Source organism: Manacus candei, unplaced genomic scaffold, assembly GCF_025592945.1.
Source record: "Manacus candei isolate 608988 ecotype Guabito, Panama unplaced genomic scaffold, ASM2559294v1 h1tg000023l, whole genome shotgun sequence".
Classification (NCBI taxonomy): Eukaryota; Metazoa; Chordata; class Aves; order Passeriformes; family Pipridae; genus Manacus; species Manacus candei.
In genome coordinates this window covers 2,052,174-2,077,975 of record NW_026138071.1, presented here as the reverse complement: position 1 = coordinate 2,077,975, position 25,802 = coordinate 2,052,174, and the positions used below count along the sequence as shown (strand labels likewise).

At 38.9% G+C, this 25,802-nt stretch overlaps 1 protein-coding gene across 3 annotated transcripts in view; it reads right to left on the bottom strand.

Annotated features, from left to right (window-relative positions):
- Positions 1-25,802, bottom strand: part of MYLK (myosin light chain kinase) — a 203,070-nt gene that overhangs the window by 124,780 nt on the left and 52,488 nt on the right. For all 3 annotated transcript variants that reach the window (XM_051787545.1, XM_051787544.1, XM_051787543.1), the window contains one exon: positions 20,139-20,296. In XM_051787545.1, the coding sequence (XP_051643505.1) occupies positions 20,139-20,288 (150 nt within the window). In that variant the 5' untranslated portion in view covers positions 20,289-20,296. Of the gene's footprint in view, positions 1-20,138; positions 20,297-25,802 lie in introns of those variants that run through there.

The window sequence follows — 25,802 nt, the reverse complement described above, 5'->3', positions numbered from 1 at the left end:
AGCAGCAGAAGGCTATAACCTTTATTTACAGCTTGGCCTGTGTGAGTATTGCCAGTTCCATTGAGGCTACAGCTTCTCTTTACCTGTTCTACAACAATAACAAGTGGAAAATTGACAGCAAGCAGCAAATAGCCATTGTATCAGCACAAACATGAGTTTTGAGTTTTTATCTGGACGCATCAATTGCTTAGAGTGTTCCTGGGAAAGTCTGCTAAGGTAAAAGAGGCCTTCTGCTCTGTGCAGAAGGGGACAGCAAGGGGACAGAGCTGAGAGAGAACCTGTTGTGTGTGAAACTCCCAGAGTTAGGATTGTTTTGCATCTGGGTCTGAGGGAATGCTATTGAAGAGGGCAGCACCAGGTGCCCAAAGAAAAGAAGTAAGGGGTCAAAAATAGAACAAATCTATGGAAGCCGTACACTAAAGGATAGAATTATTAAAAAATACACCAGTACAAACTATTCCCCTCTGTCACAAAGCAAAAGGCATTCAGTGACCACCAATGGCAAATATATTCAGTGATCCTTTTGCTTGTTCAAAAGGAAAGGAAAGATTTTTTAAAAATTAGCCTATATCTAAAAAGAGCTGTTTATACACTAATTTCAAAGAACCATAGGTTTGCCTACTTAGACACATCACTGGCTCCAGTGAGGTCAACAATGAACGTAAACCCACAGCACCCAAAAGAGTCAGCAGTAAGTGACAATAAACCAAAGTGTAAGTGAAACTGTGAAACACTGATGGGCTGTGAACCATTATTGAGTATTTCTCACTTTGACAGTAACACCTAAAGACTATTAGAAATGATGGCAAACATTAACATGACATATTCAAGCACTATAATCATTATACTGGCTGAGGTGTTCAGTGCTTGATGTTAAGGACTAGATAAATGTCCCATTTTCCTACTTAAGGTCATATTTAACACACAAGCAATGAGATCAGGAAGAAAACAGCTATCAAAAGGATTTATTTGCTCGCAAAATCTCCTCAGATTGCATCATATATAGACAGGCACCCACAAATTGTACTAAGACTGGCAACATTACAGCTGCTAAGAAGTCGCTATTCAAAATAACTCCCCTCCTAGAGATGATTTCATATGCTGCAATATGAGTTCACTAATGACTAAAATTGCTCAGAAGAGACAATCCTTCTCCCATGAAATCAGAATTTTAGGACATCCAGATTTTGTCAGCACACAGAATTCAGTTGTGCTGCTATTTCTGTAGACTACCTTTGCCTTAATTCCACAAAGTCCAGAATTAAGACCTATGTGTGTGTTGTATTCAATCAATTCAATAAAAGAATCAGTTGTATTTGTGGGGTTCGATCCATCTGAAGAAACTTGATTTTGAATTTACATTTGAAAGACAGAAATATTATCTATTCACATGCTATTCAAAATGAAGCTTTCAACCTAATTTTCATACCTTGCTGCTTTTTGAGGAAGGTTGTCCCCTTTGTTGGCTCTTAAAGAATAACAGGGTGGTATTTGAGGACACGGTTTAGTGGTGAACATGTGGGGTGAGAGGTTGGTGGTTTGACTTGATGATCTCAGAGTCCAACCTTAATGATTCTATGATTCTATGATGTAACACTCCAAAATAAGCAGGTTTTGTGCTCCTGCAGCTAAGTGACACTGCTTTTTGACACTTATTTCTCAGTGAGAAGAACTTGGAACTGCCCATTTATATTTGAGACAGACAAATACAATATATACTTCTTACAGTAAATCTGTACATGTACACGAATAAAGCATTATGCAAATACAGACTATTCCACTTGTCTTGAGACTTTTAAGGATATGCAGACCTTGAGGCTACCACGAGTGATGCTCTTAGCCTGTATCTCAATCATTGCAACACAAAGAAATGATTTCTTTAAAACACTGATTGTTGGTACTGTAGTTAGCATATTTATAGTTAGACTGTAGCTTCTGGAAGTTGTAAAGCAACACAAAAACAAGGTTTGGATGACCTGGGTAACAAGTCATATATGAAGAAAAGCAGTAATGAGAAATGTTTTCTAATGCATAAAAATACCTGCAAAGCAGAAGAGAATAAGCTATTTCCCACACCACAGTGGACAGGGCAAGCACTAAACTTTCAAGAGAAATTGGTCAGTGGGTTGGTAGATGATGTCTGACAGCAGTGACCTCCTCTAAAGGAACAGCAGGTGTTTACTTATGTGGCTACCTGTCTATCTTAACATTAAGGAATACCAGAAACTGAGGGAAATTTGAGAAGGCTTTGTAGCCCATTCTCTGTTCCACGCCCATCTTCGAGCAGAAACCATCAATTTCTGGGAGCTACACATCAGAAAAGGCCACAGAGAACAGAAGCTGCAAGGGGATAAAATGAGCATAGCTTCACTTAGGGTTGTCAGATGTTACCACTGAGCTCCCAAGTGTTTGCTGTGGGCAGATGATTAGAAGTCACACCAGAAGGACACGTCAAGAGACGTGAAAAACCACTCAGAGTATGTGCCAAACTTTGGCCTTTATTCTGCTGCCTGTGAACTTGGCATAGCAAATACTCATTACTACTAGGGAGTAAACTACTTGCACTTTTTGCAAAACTTGGAGTAATGAGCTCATCTGAAGGTCATACAGTTGAAGGCTCTCATGCCAAGAGACTCAATCCAAACAGTAACAGCTGTTCTGTGGATGGAGCTCATCCTAGGTCCTACAAAAAAAGAGGTGTTTCCCATAGTCATCAGACTCTATCCACTGTCCCCTACCTTCCTTGGACTGAGAGCCAAGAGATTTTGGATCTGGACCTTGATTAAAAGACTTGTGAGGGGAATTAAGTACTTGAGAACAAACTTAGCAGAGGATGCTAAGAATTGGATACACCATAACATGTAAAGAGAGCTGTGCATTCAAACTAGAAAAAAGCACCACTTCTTGTTTTAATAGTTTATACTGCTGTGAACTCCTAATTTCAGTCTTAGGAAAGAAGTACTATAAAACTGTTGAGACTACAACTGAACATCATGATTACAGCCCACCTAATAGGTAGTATAATTTGATTTTAATTTATTTTTATGGTTAGTGCAGGTGGGAGACACAGTTCTGGCCAGTGCAGGTCTTTTGTGAGTCTTGTAACAAAGCTTCTGTTAGGCTCAAGCTGCAGTTTGCTTTAACAAATGAACAGCAGATGTTCTTGATAAAGGAAAGTGGACATGATACATTGTTAAGCTCCTTCTGAGACTTTAAACACACACAAACCATATCTCAAGAATAGCTTACTCCTTTTAAAAGCTTGCTTTTAAAACAGAGAACTTGCCTGGCAAGGTTAAACATGAAAATGTTAAATATTTGGAGACTTAGCTATAACCTTGCAAACAAAGTGAATAACCTGCCTCTTCTACAGAGCAGTCCAGAATCCACAGCTGTCTCATTAAAGCAAAACTGCAGTACAGTAGGAACAAAAATGCTCACCTCAAAGCATTACCTAATGTGCATACAAGAAAAAATAATGGTCTTTCTGTAAACCTTGGGTGTGTTCTATTTTTCTACTCTGTACTCATCAATGCCAAATGGCACTTCATATTTTATAGTCCAGACACCAAATATGAAATCCTTTTGCAGATGGCACCCCACCAATTTTACTTTTGATTCTTTAAAAGCAGTTCCGCATAATCTGCTTATTCTGTATCTGCCTTTTCAACCCCTTTTTGCAGATTGCAAAGGTGCTGAACACTACATATACTACCACAGTTCTTTGGGGGAATCAGTTTTTATGGTACTCAGCAGGGAAGAATTTATGACCTATCCATGGAAGACATGGTCTGCTAACTGAAAAGCAGACAGCAGCTGCAGATAATTTCTTCTTCAATCTTCTACATTTAAACATATTTCTTTTGTGAAACTCAGTGTCAAGGGTTTCTAGAGGTGCACAGAGTATTGGCTTTGTGCTCAGTCACCAGGGTGTAGCTGTTTGAATAAAGCATTGCTTCCCCAGGTACCATAACCTCAACAAGTCCATTTGTCTTATGTTTTTTTCTGAAGGACTCCAGTGGAATTTCAGAGTAGCACTGTGTGCCAAGCTGCCTTCAGTTTATATAATTTCTGAGTTCAAACACCAGTCCCAATTAATGCAGCTCTTTAGAGAATACTTAAGCCCCACTTATTTCTTTAGGAATTAATCGTATGTGCTTTTCTTAAATTAGATGTTCTTTCGTTTAAATAATAAATTTAAATTTACTGCATTTAAAGTAACACTGTTATAGGAGTCTTCAGACACCCCAAAATAACCTGAAACATCATTCAGCTGAAATTCAGAACACTATCAAGATGGATTCTACCCTTTCCTGTACAGAGGACACGAAGGGAACACACTGTATAGAGGAGCACGTGTCGGTGTAGCTGGGATGTCAATCAGCAGCTGAACCAGAGGCTGTAAACCTCTGTTACACTAATGGGGGCATTTTCACACAGATGTTGCTGTCTCAGAGTGGCAGAGCTGTTCTGATGGAGCTTTGATAAATCATTCTACCAGTAGCAACATCTGCCTTTTTACTTTCCCCACACTGTAGCCAGCTGACCTGTAGCCATTAAGTGCATGACAAGAGTTTTATGCTAACCACCCACAGAGCTCACCTGGACCTTTTTTCCTGTAAGTACAGGTTTTCTAAACTTAATATGGGATTATAAATAGACTGAATCTCTGTCCATCTTTAGTTCTATATTTAAATTTAGTCATTGTCTGATTTTTCCCCATTTTTAAAAAGGTTTCCCTAGGCTGCCAATTCAAAACCAAACAGGTGCCATAAACCTTGGATAAAGACTAGGAGAAAGCTTAGCCTATTTCCTCCAATGCCACCCAGATGCCATCCTGACACACAAACTTGACAAGGTCTCTGCAAAGTGGTAAAATTCTGGCATTTTATCAAAGTAAGAGTGTGCAGGAAACTGAGTTTTGTACAAACTGAAGACAATTTCAGTTCTGAAATAGGTAGCTGCCACTCGGGAAAGTGTAACTTTGACTTCATAACTTCACAGCCGAGGATCTGAGACATGGAGACAGTCAGACTTTGTCAAACTTACACTAAAAGGAACTTAGTTTCCATATTTAGTAAGGTTAGATCAAAATAATCTGGCCATATTTCCTCCTTGCCAACAAATTTTCTATTGCAGGAATCAATGCAAAGACTGAAATGAAGCTGCAGCACAGGGAGGCCACTGCTCTTCTTACCACAAATAATAACAGAATGTGTTTGTATACAGATATCAGAGCATAGTATTGAGTGAACAGTAAAGAGGATCCAGACAGAATAGGTCCAGAGTTTTGGCAGCAAAATGAGAACCATGTAAAATAGTGTTACAAATAAGAGCATTAAGTCACTGCCACAGCAGAATGTGAGCAACTTACTTAGATACGGCTCTGTCAGCTCTGAATAACTTCAATGATGCCACATGTATGGGCCAAAAAGATTTGAAAGGCAAGGGCAAGCACAAGAGCTCTCTAAAAAATACAGAAGATAAACTTAGAAGCCATCTCTTGGATGAAACTCTCATCAATTTTAATGAGAATTTTCTCTGGTTCTGAGTCTCTCCTCAAAGCAAAAAATAAGGTAAACTGCAAAGATGAAGCTTTCTTTCCACTTTCTTCCCATGGACCAACTTTTAAAAGTTGATAAATTTTGTGAGGTCCTGAGTAGCTTAAAATGCTAAAAAATTGCAAAGAAATAGCTGACCTAAGTGCATAGTTAGGGGTCACTTAGGATTATGCTGTAAGGATGTAAAGGAGTTCAAAGGGAAAAAACTGTGGCTGCAGAATGGAAATAAGCTCTTGCTAGTTGTTCCACACAGCCCACTAAGCCCCATAAAATTTGCTCTCTTGCACTATCCTCCCAGCTTTGGTGATTCTGACTCAAGATGTCTATGAAATATTACTAAATGAAGCAGCTGCTTTAAGTCAGTAGCCATGAGTTTAGGAGAATTTCAGAAGTTTCCTGGTAGGACCAGTGCTCATTTCAGAGCAGCAGTAATCTTTGCTAGAGGATTCTGAGAAATCAGACCGGAGTTTCACTTTTTTGTGAGAAGTTTCAGAACAGGAGCAGTTCATTCATTTCCAGTTCAACAGGACAGCCTCATTTCCTGTGTTTGCCACTACTTTTGTTCATAAATTTTGTTTGGCAGCAGTAGAGGATTGAAACATAAAACAGTTTAACACAATAATAATAAATTTTTGGGAAGTTGTCTCCCCTCTTCCCACCACCAAAAGCTTAGCTTTTAAGACTTGATGCACATTTTTACTTTCAGTTGTGAATCCTTCATTCATCCTTCATTCAATAACAATTCAGAAAGGTGGATAATGGTTGTTTAGACCCAGCATCAGCACAAGGAAGCCCCCTGAACAAGTACAGGATGAAATGAACACCAATATTTTGCTCTGTCATTAGCAAAAGATGTGCACGTCCCCACTTAGAAACTGTAAACATTTTGCTGTTTTACCTCACAAAACTGATCACAGAATCCAGATGCTCTGAGCCACAGCTTGAGACTGGGACAGCATCAGGTCAAAAGACTCTGTTGATACCACACAAAAGAAGCACAACCAAACAGCATCAATTATTTTCAGAGCAACAATCCTTTCATAACAATAATATTTGGGGTTTGAATTGGCAGACACTTTTTAAAGACGACAATCCACTCTGTTTCTTTTTTTTCTAAAGAGAATGTTCATCATTGACCGCAGTAAAACTTGCAAAAAATATTTTTCCTTTGCACATTATTTCTGGAAGACTGAAAGACTTTGTTTTTTTAACTTACTGATGTGAAGTTTCTGTCTTAATGGGACATGAATTTATTTTACATGTCACTGACTACTAGTGGCCCTGTCTTCTTGTAGGAGCTATGCCACTGAACAAATGAGCTTCATACTTTCCTAGCTCAGGGATGTTGTTCTTAGGGATTCAATATCAGTACATCCTATTAGTACATGCTATCAACAGATAAGGAATCTCTACAAATTTACAAGAGTACACACAGTATGCATGACCCATTGTGGAAAATTAATTAAAAAAAGAGAAAATATATGCTTTCATTCTGTGCCCAAACACACAGCTACTGGCAAATATGTTTAAAGCTATGAAAACCATAATTAAGGGCAGCAAACCGCATCTGGAATGTAAAGTGGTAACAAACACTCTGTGCTCTGAATGAACATGCCCTCAGCTTCCCACCAGACAAGATTTATCTCCTGCAATTCAGGAGCCTGGCCATGGCCACAGAGAATGCTAAAACTTTGTTGCTGAGTTGCCTGCACAGTTGCATGTGCATTTAAAGACTGTCTGCTGAGAGTGACGAATGCTGCTGGCAAAGGCTGTGCTCTGGATAGGCTACAAAAACTCTCCTCAGTTCTGTGAACTGCTTTGTTGGTGCTTCCTGGTGGGGCTGAGAAGTGCCATTTGTTTTAAACTTCATTAAAAAGTACAACTGATGGGATTACAAAGAGATATAAAATGCAATGCTGGATTGTGAAGATTTAAATACATTAGACAACTAGCATTTCTCATTGCACTGTTTGTTCCATTATGTGCAACTTCTGGCCATGCATTAAACAATTAAGACTTCCATACAAAATCCTATTGTGGAACATCAACTGCTCATCAGCAACTGTCTTTCATCCTGTAATAATCTGTTAAATCTATAAGCTTTCCCAAATACACACATACACTTTTTAATAACAGCTTAGGAGAGGTAATTCAGACAGCACAATGTATGAATGGCTGTGTTTAAAATAAAAATAAAAATGAAGAGCTGAGCAACAACTGTTTAAAAGGAAAAACCCTCAAAGCACTAACTGAAATACTAAGTACAAATTGATATGGCTATAAATTTCTAGTTCAACAGTTCAGGATAAATATTTATAGACATGCTGAGTTCAAGAGAAAGTTTGTGGGCTCGCCTCTTCTTTCTAATGCTTTCTCTCAAAACTGAAATTGCTGTGATCTTGGTAAGAGAAACACACATGTGCACTCAAAAGTAGCTCCATTTGTTTGGGTTGTGGAAGAAGCGCTTACTCTGCTTATGCTTTCAACAGAGCTCCACTTCACTGCCGTTGCTGACATTGCTATTGAGAGGTTTGAACAAATCCAACAGTGTTTTCCATTAAACCTGTGGCTGTGTAATAGTCTCCTGAGCAGACAAATCTTTGTCTACACTTCCATCCATTAGCAGATCCCAACAAACGAGCTTTGTGTCAAGACTCTGAGGACCTAATTCTGGCATTGAAAAGGTGATGCCCTTAGTCCATCAGCAGTCACCTAAATAGCTGTGATATTCACACCTATTGCAAATCTTAACTTTCTCTTCCAAAATCAGAAGCTATTTATCTCCAAGAAGGATAGATTTGTGTCTGAGGTACTGGATGGGAATTGAACCTCTGGAACACAGCAGTTCAGCTCTGAATCCAAGCATGTATATCTGTGTGATCTTGCACAAGCCAATAACTCTCACCACGTCTCAGTACCCCACATAAATGTCAAGGAGGTAACAATGACTATTTCCTCTGCTGCTTTAGCTAGGAAGGCCAGCAGAGAAGGATCCAACTCTACTCTGGCCTGTGTATGTGTTAAATACCATCCGCAGACATACACTAGGACTCTACTTGAATTAGGCTGTTTAAGTGGTACCATGAAATAAGCAAAAATCAATACCATTTGCCATAGTTCTTTAATCTGTATTTCCAAGATTTTATCATAATTTTTCTTCTAGTGCCTTGGCTTTCAGCATAACTTTGTTTTGAAATATTTATATTTGCCTCCCTGCAGAGACGAACTGCTGAGTTATTCTTTTATAAGGGAACACCAGGGCTCATATAGACAAAAATAATCAAGCTTAAGTATATTGAACTCTTGTTCCAGGGTGTTCACAGAACAGAAAAATTCGTTATTCACTTTATTTTTTTTTAATAATTATTTATAATTCATTATCTCTCTTTACCAGTATGGGAGTATGACATAAATGAATTAGATTTCACATACTACCATGTGTGTGGGTGCATTTACAAACCTTCTACAAAACAGTGTGCACTACATTAATATTCTAAGCTTTGCAAAAACAATTTAAATAATACATGCACCATAACTATAGGTTTGCTGGTGTATAATGGGGCACATGGAAAGAATGGCAAACTCTCAAGCCACAGAGTTCCAATTTGACTCCACTATGCAGTTAGAGGAAAATTACCATTCTGATTCAACGTGAGTTGAGAAAGTGCAGAGCTGGATGAAATAATCTCAATATTCTGTTGCCAAAAGGCAAATAACCATGAGCAGAACTATTTAATTTGTCAGTCTTTGCTTCTCTATTTTCTTTGGGCTATGTGTGGAGATTGTTGACAACTTCAAATGAAAAGTTTTTGTATACATTGCACTTGGCATGAAGTATGGCTTTTAATTAGTATTTTAACAAGCTAAGCTGTTGTGTTTATAATAAATGCTATTTCTATAGAGTAACATTTACCACAGTATTTTGAAAAGGTGCAGAAAAAAAAGGAAAATACAGAAAGAAACATAACTTATTTTTCCATTTTGCCTCATTCTTCACGTGAATTACAAAGGTCTCCACATAAGCAATAAAACAATGCAAAACTGACTATGAATTTGTACCAGTTTTAGCCATAGTATTTTCAGAAGACAAGAATTGCTTTGTTCTGTCTGGCTACAGGTTTACAGTGATGCACTGACTTACAGAGAATAAAGCTGTCTTCATCACCAGAAAGCCTAGAATTTTTTTTGAAAATGGAAGATTTCCAGGTTTCCACTATGTCTATTCCTAAAACTCCTGTGAAGAATAAAGGCATAAGAGCTTAGATCATCCCTAGACTCTCACTACAACATATTCTTCATGTGGGATGGCTAACTCAGAGGTCAAGTCACCAACTTGTGAGTCAACAAACATGATTTAATGCCCAACTTGGTTGTCAGGTCTCCTAGAAGAATAAAGTTAACATATTTAGGCAAGCAATTCCAAGCCCTTATACTGGAAGAGTCACCTCAGGGACATTCCCCTCAGTGGAATGCCTTGATTTTCTGGCTCCAGCTAGTGCAGAGAGCTTTGACATGTAATCTCTGACTGCAATAGGAGTAGCAGTGTCTCCCTCATCACACACCACCCCAACACATCAACATCTTTCCTCTTCCAAAGGTTATTTCCCCAACATAAGAGAAGAACACAGAGATGTGTATTCACATGGGATGCTGAACTATGAACTGGCTCAAAGCTGACTTTTGGCTTAAAAATCTTGATGAAGGCAAGTTTGTCCCCTAACAAACACTGAACAACGAGCTCTTGGCAACTTAGGTACAAAACCAGGTGCTGTTTCAGGCCCTTGCCAGAAATGCAGAAACCTCCAGTAACCAGATAATGTCTTACAGACTGAACACTAAAAACTGAACTGGGCACCAATGGAAGGACAATTTGGCCTTGCCTACTTTTGCTCCTGACTGTATCTGCTTTTGGGATCCTGAACCCAGTTCATTGCTTGCCATGTCTGGGACCAGCAGTAGACCCTGTCAGAGCCCATGGACTGCCTGATGTGTGCAGAGCCTGTGGGACTGTGCCCAGCTGGTGATGGCACAGCTTGTGTGTAGCTCCTCCTCAGCTCCTGGCTCATTCCTCTGGGCAGCAGCCAGCCCTCCCTGCTCCCTGTCAGACAGACTGGCTTCTCCCCTTCAGTAATGGGTTCAGTTGTACACGATTCACAGCAATGTTTCTTGCTGTTCAGCATGCACTTAGATACTAGGGAGTCCAGATGTTACACGGAAAAAAAATGATGTTGTCTGGTTTTGCCCAGTAGGTTTCCGAACTTCATACTGCATCCATGAGTGAACAGAGCCAAGCAACATGTCAAAAGCAGAAATTTTTAGCTTTGGAGTCTAGGTGCTGGAATGAGTGTGGACTGAGCAAAACCACAATGAGTAATGATGTGTTTTGATTATAAACCTTCTCCACATGTGGCCTTCTGCAGAGATTCTGAATGCATCATGCTTGCCAGCTATTAATGACTACCTTCTTCTCCTGCATCAAAATTGTGACCCGGTGGCATTTGGTGCAAACTCTAAAGGACACATTTATAGACAGTCAAATGCATCCTTTGCTATTTTAGGTGGGGCTCTCGTTGTTATATGTGGCACTGAGCCCCTTCCTGACCTTTGTGGTTTCATCACCCAGATGGAGACAAGGGCCTGGAGTGAATTTAAGCCTTCCTTATGATGGCAGAAGGCAAAAATATTACTAGTTAGCCAAATGCTTGCCTGATGATAAGCATTCTGTTCTACCTATTGGTAAGCTAGAAAAACAAAATTTAAGCTAGGGGCATATTTGTGGAAGAAAAAAAAAAATCAACCAAAATACTTTCCCCACTTTTTCATCCCTCTCACACCACTACAGGTTATTGCAGGGCAAGGAAAAGAAAGTCAACTACTCACACACTTCCATTTACTAGGTCTTTTTTAACCTTTAAACATATTATGACCATGAAATGCACAATTCCCCAAAAAATCAAATTTAAAACATCGTTATGTTAAGTTGCAGTCATGTTTCATATACTGCTAAGACCATTTACTTAAATAAGAAAGCATAATGTTACATGATGAGTTTTATTGCCAGTGGAATTGACCACAACAAAGACTTGTGCACTGACCCAGAGGAGCAAGGGAGACTAGTCTGGAAAAGATGATGATATTTTTCAAATTAAAAGCAGAACTGAAGAACCTCATAAGACTTTGTTGAAATTTGAGAGATTCATGATTAACCATCATGGGACAAGAATAATAAGAAGAATTATACTGACTGGTTCTACTCTGACCTACATGATCTCAATCTCTGATTATATTTTTGTTCAGCTATTTAGGATATGCTGATTAGCTGTTTTTCTCTTGGGAAACCACTAGATTTTGTTCTATTCCCTTTTCAGACATTGTTATGCTATCATGCCTAAACAGTGGACTTTATGATTAGTCACGGTATTTAGTCCACCATTATTTTTGTAAAAACTAAAGCTCCTTTACACCACAATATGAATATTTTATATCTCCTTTTCCTCTGGAAATTTATCAATACGTAATTCAAGATTTTTTTTCTGATTTCTGTTTAATTACTATAGAAAATAGCAAGTCCAGAAATCCTTACTAATGAGGTAAATGCTCTTCAAAATCAACCTTAGGGACATCCTTGTAGATAAATTCTTAAATAAACACTCTTGTCCTCTTTAGCTGACACAAACCCATGCTTTACAACTATACATTACAGTAGCAGGTGATCACAAATCAGATACCTTCAATACCCTTGTCAGGGTCAACAATTTGTTGGCTTCCTCAATGCAAACTGGGGGCAGGTAAATGCAGTTAAATCACACAGATTTTTTTGTCAGCTTATCATGTGATTTAAATTGCTTCCACCTCAAAATCCAAAATACTTGGAAACACATTGAAGAAAAAGTAAAGAATGAAAGAAAAAGTGGTGACCAAGAGCAGCACAAATGCATGGCCTGGCTTCAGTTAAAACAATGCTGATTTGGGTGGATACTACACAATATAAGATTGTCTTTGTTTTCATATGTACATTAGTTAAAGTGTTATAAAAAACTTTTATTATTATTCTTACCACCATTATTATTAGATTGTTTTTGATGTTCCTTTAATTACAGCAGTGAGTACCACAACAACCAAGAATAGGGACCCAATCTTTCTGCCATTGCATGGACCAGCAGAACTCCTGTCCCTAGCTGGCTGTAGATAAGCAATTAAGGTGGGAAAGGAGACAGAAAGTAAACACAGTAATAAATGGGATAGGGGCAAATAGCACCTTTCTCCCACAGTTTAGTGGGTTACTGAAAACAGGATCAATTATACAAAAGAATAAAATCAACCCTGAAAAATAGCAACTCAGAATAGGGATACTGTATGTTCAGTGTTCCCCAGTCATGGCCTCTTTCTGGCTTAGAAATTTTGTCTGGGTGGAATCTGAGGATATTCAGCATTGTCCAGGATTTCTGAACATCTGGCAGATTGAAACAACTCTGCAAAAGGTCTGACCAAACTTTGCTGCCAAACATCCAGAAATATTGGCTGTTGCCTCAGCACATGCACTGATTGGTTGCATGGGACAGTGTATTAAGTGCAGCAATTTTAAGCATCATCACACACTCTGCACAAAGACTACACAAGGAATGCTTAAATACTTCTACCAGGAAAGCCCTAAGTATAACTATGATGGCCACAGGTGAAAGGCAGACAGGTATGAAATCAATTTATGAGAAGTAGAAGTGGAGCATACAGGCCATCATTCCTGTCTAAAACCTAGAAATTTCTTGAGCAGCAGTTTGCATACCTGCAGTTTTTTCCAAAGGACATATCATTTGCAAGGCAGGGAAAATGGGTGTCAACACATGGGTGGTTGTATCAGTTGATGAAAGGAACTGTCTTTGAATAATTCTGGGATGACACTGTGTGGGGAAGTAATGTTGAGTGGCACCTTAACCACTTCCCAGCAGAGCAGCCACTTCCATTTTGGCCTTGTGTAAAGCTGAAAGTCATTTGAGACACTGTTTCTGTATGACAATACAGAGTTATACAGTAAAATAAAACCAAATAAGATGATGCATGCATTACTCATGAGAACATGGGTATGGATAAAAAACCAGCACTGTGGTAAGTGAATATAATGGGAGGTCGATTACACCAAGGAAGGAGACATAGCAGTAGAAGATCCAAACAGAAAAATGTGCAATGAGTTGTTCACAGCCACCTGATTTGTGTTTATTTTTGTGGGGTTTTTCATTTCAGCTGTCTACACCCCAATGTCTGTCTGATACAAAATGTCTCAGTAACTACTCGCTGCACCACATTTTCCCCAAGAATGCTCAGTGGTTTGTGGAAAGAAAGCTCAAATAAAATCTCCAGTCAAGTGGAGAACTTCTGCAATTCTTTTCCCCTCAAAACATGCCTCATTATTTTGTATCATGTTTCTGGGAGTATCACAGTGCATGTTAGTTTTACAGATCAGTAAAAGTCTTCCCACAGCAATCACTTCCATCAGACAACTGTCTCCCATGAAAACATGGGTCTTTTCTGGGTTTCCTCCTCAGATGGTCAGAACAGGCACCCCTCCAGAAAGTGCAGATCCAAATCCACTGGCAGCTTCATGCAATTGGCTGCCCAGGATGTCTTATAACAGCAAGCATGTCATGCCAACAACAAAGGATTTTGCGCCATGTCATCCTCCTCTGACATGATATGCACTTCTGTCAGTTCCTGCCATCTGAAATCTTGGCTTACAATGTAATTAGTGTTTACTTCTGGAGTGCCTGCTGATTGAGGCTTGGAAATGGAGCACACATTGCTGCTTTAAGCCCCAAACTAAGAGAAGATACCAAAGGTTTTGCCATGCAAAGCTGGTACAGCATCCACAATAAAATAAAATAGTTAGAAATCAGTTTTTCCAGTTTTTAGCAGGCAGTTGAAAGAATTTACAAATGCTGTGGGAGTGTTTCTCTTTAACACATTCTTCATTCTTGAAATGCTTCCCTATTCTTTACCTCTTAATACACCACATAAATGGGTCTCCTCTCCATCTCAGAACAGACAGCAGAATCATTGTTGATCTTCCCAGTACCTTTTGTTTCCCATTGCCTAATCCCAGCTCATTTTCTCAGGCAGGATGTTTCAAACAGTACCTGTGCAATCAGCAGTAGCAAAAGCAACTCAGACATTGGCAAACTGATGCACATCATTGGACTTCAGTGATTTGAACAAACAGACAGGGTGTTGCAACAGCAGGGTGGTAAAAGGACAACCAGAAAGTGCATTAAAAGGGCAGGATTTGACATTGGCCTGGTTGACCTTAAAATTTACCATCCAGGTCCTTTAGATGGAGGGGGATGGAAGGAGAAGATTTAGTAGCTTAATATCTTGGTTCTGCAGTGGACCATGTATGATGGTTCACATGAAGCAGAAAAACAACCCCCACTTCACTGTTGCCAAGTGTGCAGCGCTTTATCCAGGGAGAAAAATTCTTTCCTGACCCCTAGGCATGCAGTCTGTGGTCTGTAGCATGATATTTGGTTGTTCCTCTCAAGTAGAGCTGTAGCACAAATATTTTTTAGGCTCATAAAATGAATGAACATTAATATTACTCTCAAAAATTATACCAAGGCAGGTTAAGTGCTTGCTGCAATCAAATGCAGAGGTTAATATCACTCTGGACAGGGAAGGGTTAAGTGGAAACTGATGGTTCCTTGATTTGTCATTTTTAACTGCTTGACTCTCTGTGACATTACAGTAAAGAACCAGATGTATTGATGCTATATTTTTTATGTAGTGACTCTATTGCTGCCTAAGTTCAGCAAAATTATGTGCAGGCATCTAATCACATATTTATCAATTAAAAATACTTGTTTTGGTCAACCACCTTAATTTTATTATTTTTTAAGGCAAAACCCCTGATGCAGACTATTGTATTGGTCTCAGAACCAAAGTTTAAATTGGAGGGGAAAGATGATCTTCAAGGTCCTTTCCAACCCAAGCCATTCTATAATTCTATGTTTCTATGAAAGATCACATGAAAGTGGTTCAGTGGTTATAGAACACTAAAGATTCTCATTTTTTGTTCTCAGCTTCTCCAAGGGTTTGCTGCAGAAACCTGCATGTCTTAAGTATTTTTCTGTACAGAATTTAACATGGACTAGGGAAATGTGGATGAGAGTTGACTCCTTATGTGGGCAGTCACGGAGCAGAGCCCTGCTGGAGCCAGTCCATCCTGCTGCTCTATTCACCTACACACATACCTTCAGATCCTGGTATTTTTTCCTGCCCCGAGAAAGCTAATCTGCTTTCTAAGATTTCCCCAAAAAGTAATGAAAGAATTTTTTAGTCTTCTAAATGCAGAAAGGGAACTGGAGGATTGGCTTGCCACCTTAATACACACATGACAAGGCTCACAAACCCCAGCAAAAGCTGAACCTGAGCCATCAGGATGGGCCAATTTAGGCTGAGAGCAGCACTTAGGCTGTGGGTATATGTGGGTACAGAGTGGAGTCACGGCAACATTTAAATAACTGCTCAGTTCTGTAGTGGAGATGTATCTTCCCCTCTAACAGTTAGAGGGGAACTTACAGCTGGATAAACTTGGCCAATATTTAGAAGTCAAATTTCTAAATATGAAGGAGGAGGTCTTCTCAAAAAGGATGGAGTTTCAGACATAAGACAGGTTTCAGTCTTAAATCACTGAAACTGTAGTCCCTGAAAGACCAGTAAACAGGATAATAAAATCAGGTAGGCACTAAAACATGCAACATTGTGGAAATCTGTGGCCACCTTCTGCCCATCATAAGAAAATTGTACAGATTTGCAAATTTCAGTGAAAAAATCTTTCGAGGGGCTTCTGCCCAGCACTTACATTAGTATATGCTTGCCATCCCCATGAGAGTTAGAAAAGTTAGTGAAACTCATGAAGATGTTTAAAAGCTTTGTTTCATTTGACAGTGAGTACAATTAAACTATTACATCCTTGTTGATCTCCTGTGATGTTTTTAACCTTTGCTATGCAATAGTGCAGCTGAGTTTCGGAACGTGAGAGACACCGAAACAAATTAAATTTTAAACTAAATACATGCATGATGACCTTGTACTTGTAGGTCAGCATAGTAATGTGCTCTGTGTCCTAATTAACTATCCTGCCAATTCAGAAAGTAAAATTTAGGAACACCAAAAGTCTGTAAGACTTTGATAGGATACTCTGCTTGGATTACAAATGGGTCAAATGTTACCAGCAGCATCAAAATACCACCTTCTCTGACAATTTACAGATGCTTATTCAAGTGCTATGGGCTGAAAAAGATTTTCCCGTTCTCTCATGTGACACTTGCTACAGAAATCCCCATGATATTTGCTACAAAGAAAGGAATCTCCTTCATTACCATGCCATTCAGCATTATAAATCCAGTAGTGTTCAGAAGAATTAGAAAGATTAAGATATACAATCACAATTTAAGATGGCAAAGCATTGATAAATATTCTAGTGTTTAATACAACAGAGAAAGAAGCATCTTAAAATCTGGTAACATTCTGGCCTACTCTCCTTTTCCAGGAGTTTCTTAAAGGCTCTGACAGACAAGCTATGATGCCTTAACACGAGGCATGAATTACTGTCCTGAGCTGTTCACCTCACACATGATGTGCAGTTAAGAACAGCACATCAATCAAGTCCTAAGGAATTGAGAACACATAACACAATTTCATAATAATCTCGAATGGTTTCCCTAAAAATCATCTCAGTAATTTAGTGGTGAACAACTGAGATGTCCATGCAGCAGATATTTGGGGAGCATCTAGAGAAGGTAACTTGCCTTTCCCTTACTAAGTGTTTCTACCCCTCAGTTTGTGCTCCAGGCCAAAATCATGCTCATACTTCTGAAAAATGATGATTTAACTTTTATGTTGAGGTCACACTGGAAAACTGAGATCTGCAATCAGATGTAGATAAACTTCCTGAGATTTTAGTAAGAAAACCAGGGTGGTAACAGGAGGAAGACAAAAAGGCATTAAAGGCAACTCCAGTTCCTTTCTACCTCCTACATTTTGGGGCTATTTCTCAATTTCTGCACTCCCCTTGATCTTGAATTGCCATTTCACACAACTTATCTTACATGCTGATGGAAAGAAAACCAGAAAGTTTAATTCTGAGGCCCTCTCTTCCTTGTTCACTTAATGAGAATACAGGATCACCACAATATCAGATTTATATCCTGTCTTGGATTCTCAAAATGTTTGTTCTTTCTGATAAGATCAATTCCACTGCAGAGGAACTCTTTGAAGAAAAGCTCCTGTCTAGCCATTTTTAAAACTTTTTATTTTCCTTTCGCCTGAGTCTGGTTTAATATTTACACTGCAACAACCCATCATAACATCTGTAGCCTATTTTCCAGGATAGAAAAAACTAAGTATGTTGAGTAACTTCTATTACTAAATCTTAATGAATTGTTTTGGTTAAGATTGTCCCTCTGAACCTGTTCTTCTGAACAGGTCCACTGTTCTTCTGCACCTCTGAAACACTAAAGTGACAGAAGAAGCAACACTGTACTAACCAGTTGAAGATGGAGCCAGATGACAGAAGCTCAGCAGCTGCAGCTATTAAGTGACAGTATCCTTCCAAACTGGACTAAGACCACAGACAAAATACTAATGCTGTCACCCCCATTTTAAGAATGGAAAATTAAAGGTTTTAGCCATGCTCAGATACCAAACTGGCAGAAGAGATAAATTTAGATTTTCATAAAGCAGGTCCAACCCAGGACTTCAATCAAAGTTTTGTCCCTTCAAGGAAATTCAACTTGACAGTTTAATTAGTATTGAATTTGTGTATTTTTTTCCATCTACTAAAAAAATCTCCTCAGACTTTACTCTTCCAGCCTTCAAAGTGGCTTTAAACAGGGGATAAGTATCCCTGGAAAATTAACACTTTAAAACCAGATCTAAAAAGAAATGCAAAGCAGTGATGGCACTCTAGCTTGTAGGTCATTATATTTTACAGTTGTTTCCATTTGACTTAATAATAAAAACTCTGTGGAGTGCAATAAAAACTGGAAATATCCCACCTGAGCTTTTAATTAGGAAACACATGAAATGTAAACCCAAATCTTAGCACATGCTTCAGCTTTGATTTCACTGTACTGTTATTGCCAGTTTCAGTGTTGTCTGGAAGAACTAGTTGGAATTAGAACAGCATTGTGGCACAGGTGTCACAGGCATAAAGCAGAAACACGTTGCCATTTTCTCACTGTGTTGGCATCAAAGTGAAACAATCATGAGAAGAAAAAAAAAAGAATAAGTAAGAAAGGAAATGCTCATTGGGACTGCCCAATGTCATACACACAAAGAGTTTCTGAGTGGTGCCTTAAAATCACACTTAAAGTAAACATTTTTAAAAAAAAATAAATTACTGAAGGTTTGATTAAAAAACTGTTCTTTGTTTTGAACACTTTCATTGAAATTTGCTTTCTATGAAAAATGCCAACTTTTCTTCAAAAATCAAATCCATTCACTATTTCTGAGTTTTGCTTTTGCACTTAAAAATTCATATACACTCCAAAACCTGTTTTTCTGCATGGCTCCTGTTGAAAAATCCCAGTTCCTGGCTTGCTCTTACATAAACAAATAATATAAATATCAGATGCCCTCTACCGGCCCTCTGTTTAAGTTAGAGTTTCAGAAGTTATGAATTTCCCAAATTCCTTCTGGCCCTTGCTTTTGTTACAGTAAAGTTGCAGTTTCCTGCCTCTGTCAGACAAGTCCCACCACTTCAAAGATTAAAAGTGTGGTCAGTTTGATGACGTAGCTGTCAGCATGCAATCAGAGTGTGACATGAACAGAAGGAAGCTGAAAGGACTGGGAGGGAAAACTAACAGCTCCAGAAAAAGGAATTGGGGTAAGAGAAGAGAAAGGAAGATACCTAGAACAAGCAAGAGTACATAACAGGATTGACACATTAAAGAAACATGGATGCCAGGAAGCACAGTTCAATGTCCCAAATATGAGGGAATGGGTAAACCTGGGACACACAGCCCACTGCTCACCAACCCTTTGGGTTAACAAGTTTTCTTGGACAAATCAATCTTTCCTCTTGAAAATGCTCTTTATGCTTTCAGATTAACAACATTTGTGGCAGGTGGTGCAGATACAAAACTGTCACAACACTGGTAACAGATTCCTAGCCTTACTGGGAAGAACATGCTGTGGCAGGGTTAGATTTGTGTCACACATGAAGCTCCATGAACAGGCAGATTCAGGATGCAGGGGTGTGAATATGCAGTAGGAGAATATGTAGAGTTGTGGGAGGAGAACATGCTGATTAGAGACAGCCCTTGAAGCAGTTTTCCACTGATAATAAACTCAGTGCCTGGCACGCTCAACGAGGTCATACTTAGCACATACTCAGGTTTTGGAACACTCTCCTCTACACAGAAACAGATCTGAAGAGCTCCTGCTCCCTCAGGAGGGTAAACACCATGTATTCCTCTTGAGTAAAGGTCCTGTGTTGCAGAGGCAACTTCACTGTCTTTACAGCCTACTGGTCAGCTTCAGGAAAGGGCAAAACCAAAAGGAGATTCTTACCAAAGGGATTCTTACCTTCCCCTCGAATCTTGCAGTGGCTCCCAGCTGCACTCGGATATTCCGAGGAGGAAGAGTAAATGCTGGTGCTTCAGCAGGGACAGGGGGGCTGAGTGTCAGGGAGGTTTTGGAGACTCGAGTAGATGTCACCAGTTTCACGTCCCCCATGATGTGGACTGTAAAAGAGAAACAAGTGGTAGTACAGAAGCTGTGATGTTTAACTACAGAAACAGCCAAGACTCAGACAAGGGGCAGGCAGATGTTCCATATCTGTGCTGCATTTGTATACACAGCAGGAGTCGTCAGCCTAAGGTGACAGGTGCTATTTTTTGGGCTGGGAACTGAGACCCAGGAAGATTGCCTGGTGTGGCTACAGTGGTGGTCAGGGTCACAGTCTTGAGGTGAACTCAGCTTGAACTCTCATTCCAGGCCAGAGCCTTAACCAAAAAGTCATCCTTTACAACTGCATTAAAACGTAATAACTTATTTCGGGAGGATATTTTCACAACGTGACTTTGATTTTCCTGGCCTGGAATACACCAAAATCAATAAGTCTCAAGAGTAGAGCCAGTGTTAAACAAGTGCCTATGAAATAAAGAGACCTCTGTTTGCACTGGATTTAAGTTGCAGGCGGGAATGTGGAAAATCTGATTTTTCATACCGAGCTTTCAAGATCTTAAGAAATATCTGGATATCTCCCTGCAAAGTACTGCTAGTACAGAACAAATGCTTCTGCAGAAATTCCAAGTCTCTACTTTACTGCAAATCCTTCTTACAGCACACAGACTAGTAAAATAGCGTGGAGACCGAATTTCATAATGCTACAAGAATGGCCTTTTAGAGACCTATTTACAGATATCTGCCTCAGAGGTTATTCTTCTGCTGCACAGCTCATCCTTCCCAACAAAAAGCAAAAATTATTCTATTTTTTAAAGGTAAAATTTAATGTTTTACAGGAAAAAAAAGTAGTAGTTGACCCTAGTTCTAATTCCTTGAATCATCTATGTAAATTAGAAGTCCCACTGTAAAATTTCTATTTAATGGACAAGTTTAACAAAAAAAAACTCCTGGGAAATTTCTTGACCCACTAATAGGTCATGTTAAACCAATGAAAAACACTGGGCTTCCAGTCATAATCCTCTGCCATACACACCAAACCATGACAGAATATGTATTTATTCATCTGATTCTGGTGAAAGTTGCAATAAACAATTTCAGTGTTGAGTAAACACTGAAACTTCAATTTGAACAAGAGAAAAATCAATTAAACTGAGGCCACATTATTCCTGACTGTATGAAGGATACTTTTCCTAGGACAGGCTGCAGCTGTTTGGGGAGCAGGGGAACAGAAAACTCATTCATTTCCAAATGGGACTTACACTCCACTGTTGCACGCAAGCACCTGCAAACCCAGTCTGAGAATGTAGTTTTCCACATCACATACCTGACATGCTCCTTAAACAAACAGAAACACCTCTACACTTTTTGAAAACAGAGGGTAGCTTCTCTCAGGGAAGGTAGTCTAAAAGTTAGATCTTTAATCTGAGTTAGAAGTTTTGCCTCTCTCACACCCAACAGATAGAGGCACCTCCAGAAGGTGTTTTGTTCTAAGGTGAGGGAAGCATGGCTTTCTGCTTTGCAGAAATGTAGTTCCTGCAGTTGTCAGGAACTATAGTTTAGAAGGTAAATCCTTCCAAGATATCAGTCAAATTATGTACACGCACAGATTTTCAAAAAATGCTTGAAATCTCCTTCCTCATTCATAAGAACCCAGACAATGTGGACTTCAGATTTCTTCTGGCACAATGCTCTCTTAGCATTTCTGTATATCAACATCAAATTGCCCAGAAAATCCTCTAGTGTTTCTAGCATTTGAATTGCTGAGACCAACACAGAAATGAAGATGATTTCCTTAACCCTGATGCAAAGCTTTAAACTGAGAAATTCTGCCTTCATCTATATGAGAGTTAATCCTGCAGTGAATGTCTGTATTAGCACTCAGTCACTTGAGAGCACAGCATAAGTCTCCCTTTCCACTATAAGCAACTCACAAACAGAAAATAAAACCAAACAATTTTATTTTTTTACCTTAACTTATCAAAGAACTGTATGAAATCAAATTATCATGTAAATAAGGAAGTAACTGATTGTATTCCGGAGACAAGAGGTGAAATCAAAGGCTCACTTATCTTCTAACAAATGTACTTAGCACCTGAAGGGACAAAGAGTGACAGTCTCTCACAGCTATAGTCACTGTAATAAACAACAATTTGCCTGAGAAAGAGAGAGAATGATTCATACAATTAATTGTTCTTTCATTAAGGACAAGACTCCAAATTCAGTTCTCCATTCAGCTAAAATCACAGTTTATCCCAGCGGACTTTCAATTAATTACACAGCTGTAAACTGCTGCATAAGGAGTCCATATTTGCCAGTACATTTCTGAAATTTATTTTTCTTTATATATTAAGACCAAACATTTCCCAAATTGCCATAAATATCTATTGTGGTCTTTTTTCCCTCTTAGTATAGATGCTGATAATTTTCTATCTTCTTACCTCTTCTGAATTGGCCTAAATCTCATTTTAAAGTTTATTTCTCATTTTCTTTTTTTTATATCCTTTTCCACAGATGATCACTTTTCAACATGCTCAGCTAAACACTCAGTTTTGACTTTTCCTTCCCACTTGTCCTTCTCCTCTGCTAAGATACACACAGTCTACAGATGCCAATATGTGCAATGTCTTTCTAGCTGTGACACTCTTAAACAACAAATCAATCTGCCAGTACGAAACTGCAATAAAATTTTCTGATCACCAGCAGTGACAATAGAGTGTAAGGTATAATGTGGATGCTATGAAAATTTTCTCCTGTCAGCAGACACTGTAATGCAACACAAACTATATTGCAGTGAAGTTGTAAGCCATAAGAGGCCAGTAACAAAACATATCCTTCCCCATGCATCTGTATCAACTTTGCAGAGTGTTTACAAGACTGAAACAACACCAGAAAAAGCATGTACCACCTAAATGTTGTTTTAAAAATAGCATTTTAAGGGTAGTAAATTTGAAAACAAAACGCAACAGTCAACATTCAGAACCCAAGTCAAACTTGATATTCACTCATATAAATGGAATTCCGTTTTGGTCACTGCCATTGTAATGTCTGAAACAAGCAAGAGAGAAAACTCCATGCACTGCAGATGCTCACAGGACTTCTGTAGGGACCAAATGCTCAAGTATCTGTCCTTGGATGCAGTGCACTGCTTACACAGTGACTGTGACACCTCCTTACCCACAGAAACCTGGCTATGGTCCAAGGCCAAATTCACCAAATACCTGAGACAGCCACCAGCACACACCTGGAAAATACACTGTATCCAACAGGAATCGCTGGCCTCCAATGTCTGGACTGCACTGGACAAACAGTCCTGTGGCCAAAGCCCAACTCCAAGCCCTACACAAAATGAAATTTAAAAAAAAAAGAGAAGGAGGGTAGGAGGAAGTAGAAAGAAAGAAAGAAAAAAAATCCTGAACTATTAAGCCACCGTTACTGGTCAGGTTACATTTCTATTACATATTGGTAAAATGCCAAAAACTATCAACAAATTGATGTGTAATAGAGTGAGGTTGTAAAGTATAAAATGAAGAAATAGCTAGTCTTTTCCATAAGCACATCTTGCACAGATTTACATTTTTTCTAAATAAAGTGTCTAAACAGGACTGAATTTACAAATTCAATAATAGCTCAAGTCAGCACAAGCAGTTTTCTAGCAACATAAGCTTCTAATTATCCACATTTAGCAGTCTGACTTTAATTATCTATGTATGCTGAGGATGCTTCTAGTAAATAATTAGGAAGTATCCTTTTTCAGCTTAGAGGATGTTTAACAATTCTGTTCCCAAATAAATAACTTAGTTCCATGTTGTGCAGTCTGGTGTTACTATGGAACTACCATGTGAAAGTATTTTAAAGAAATAAAGTTCCAGCGAACAAATCTTGTTCAAGCTTGCAAGTTGGTAGACAGGAAGAAAGCAGATACTTAAAAGCCATGGAATGTACCTGATTTTTTTCCTTTTATTTAAGCAAATCTATAGAATGAGGATATCCCTAAAATCTTTTTCTTAGGTATTTCAAGCCTGCTACTGAATAAGGTTTCAAGGATGATACGTGAACTCCTAACATTTCATTTCACATGCTGTGTGCACCTAGACTCTGGTCTTTAAACAAAACCAACTGTAACTGAAGCTGCAATACAAACATTGTGGTATAAAACATAAGAGAAACCCACCATGCAAATGTTGGCTTGTAGGGTAGGGATGTGGTTAGACAGCATTTCTAATCTGGATTTTTTTTTTTATTCTTAATCCTTTCTAAAAAGCACATAAATTCTTACAAATTCTCACAGTGTGCCCTCTAATCTTTCTAATACCAAAGCAGACTAATGTGTTTCAAGCATTTTCTACTGGGAACAAATCTCTGTCACTCAATACTCTGCTCACAAAAATAAACCCAAAAAAGCAAACACTAAGAAATCCACCTCATAGGTTTTTTCTCCTGCACTTATTTTATGTAAGTAAATACTTACCATCAGCTTCCTACATAACCATTTAATTATACCAATTTCCTTTTACCAAGTCCTTCCTCCGAGGCAGAAGAAAAATGAGTTGCAGAGAGTGCATGTGTGTGTATGAGAGAGCAAGCTCAGACAAGTGAGAGGAAACCAGAGGTGCCAGTGGAAAAACCTTTGATTTACTGATATTGCAGCTCTACACTAAGCAGCACATTTTCACTTGGTCCAGTTATTCTGTTATTTTAGTCAGACTGGATTCAATAGCCCCTGAACCATCTCTGAAATCTGGATACAGATTTTGAGGGCTTTAAAAATAGGAGCGAAAGGACAGGCAGCCTGGGGTTGGAGCATTTGTCTGCTGTTTGGGAGTCCTAGTTGAATTCCCTGCTCCGTAATGGGCTGCCTGCATGACCTCAGGCAAGTCACTAAGCCTCTCTTTTGCCGTGGCTCCCCATTTGTAAAGTGGGGATTATTGTGCTTCCTTACCACAAAGAACTGCTTTGAGGATAACTATATTAGAGGGTGGGAGTCAGGCTACAGTAAAGGACCACATAAATAGCCCGACTAGCAAAAGGCACAAAATTACCATAAACTTACAGGAAGCTGGATCTCATTATACCTTTCTTTTTTTATAAATCAAATGAGGGATGTTTTCAAAAGGCACATATTTTAAAACTTTATGTAAAATTTACTCTCTTATGCAGATCACTGAACTGAGTTTTGTTAGGGACTAAATGCTATACCTTATGCTTCAAAACATTCAGTGTGTAAAAGTTTCTTTCAATTCTAAACCTGCTTGACAGCTTCCCCTTCTCACACACCTTATTTCCTTTCCTAAAGCTTCTTCCTTTACCACAGGACTAGTATGCACAAGGACTAACATGTGGTTACCACACTTCTATACAAGTCTAAAACTTAACACATTCTCCACAAGACTACAGACATGAATTTTTGGGGCCATATAACTTGTGACTACATTTTCAGTCTTGCTCCACAAGACTAGACAAGGAAGCATCCTGTCTCCTGTCAGCTACTGGTACCCAAGAGACAGCACGTAGGAAAAACAATAAACAGTAAAGGATCAGCAAAGGTGGTGAGTTCATGTGTCA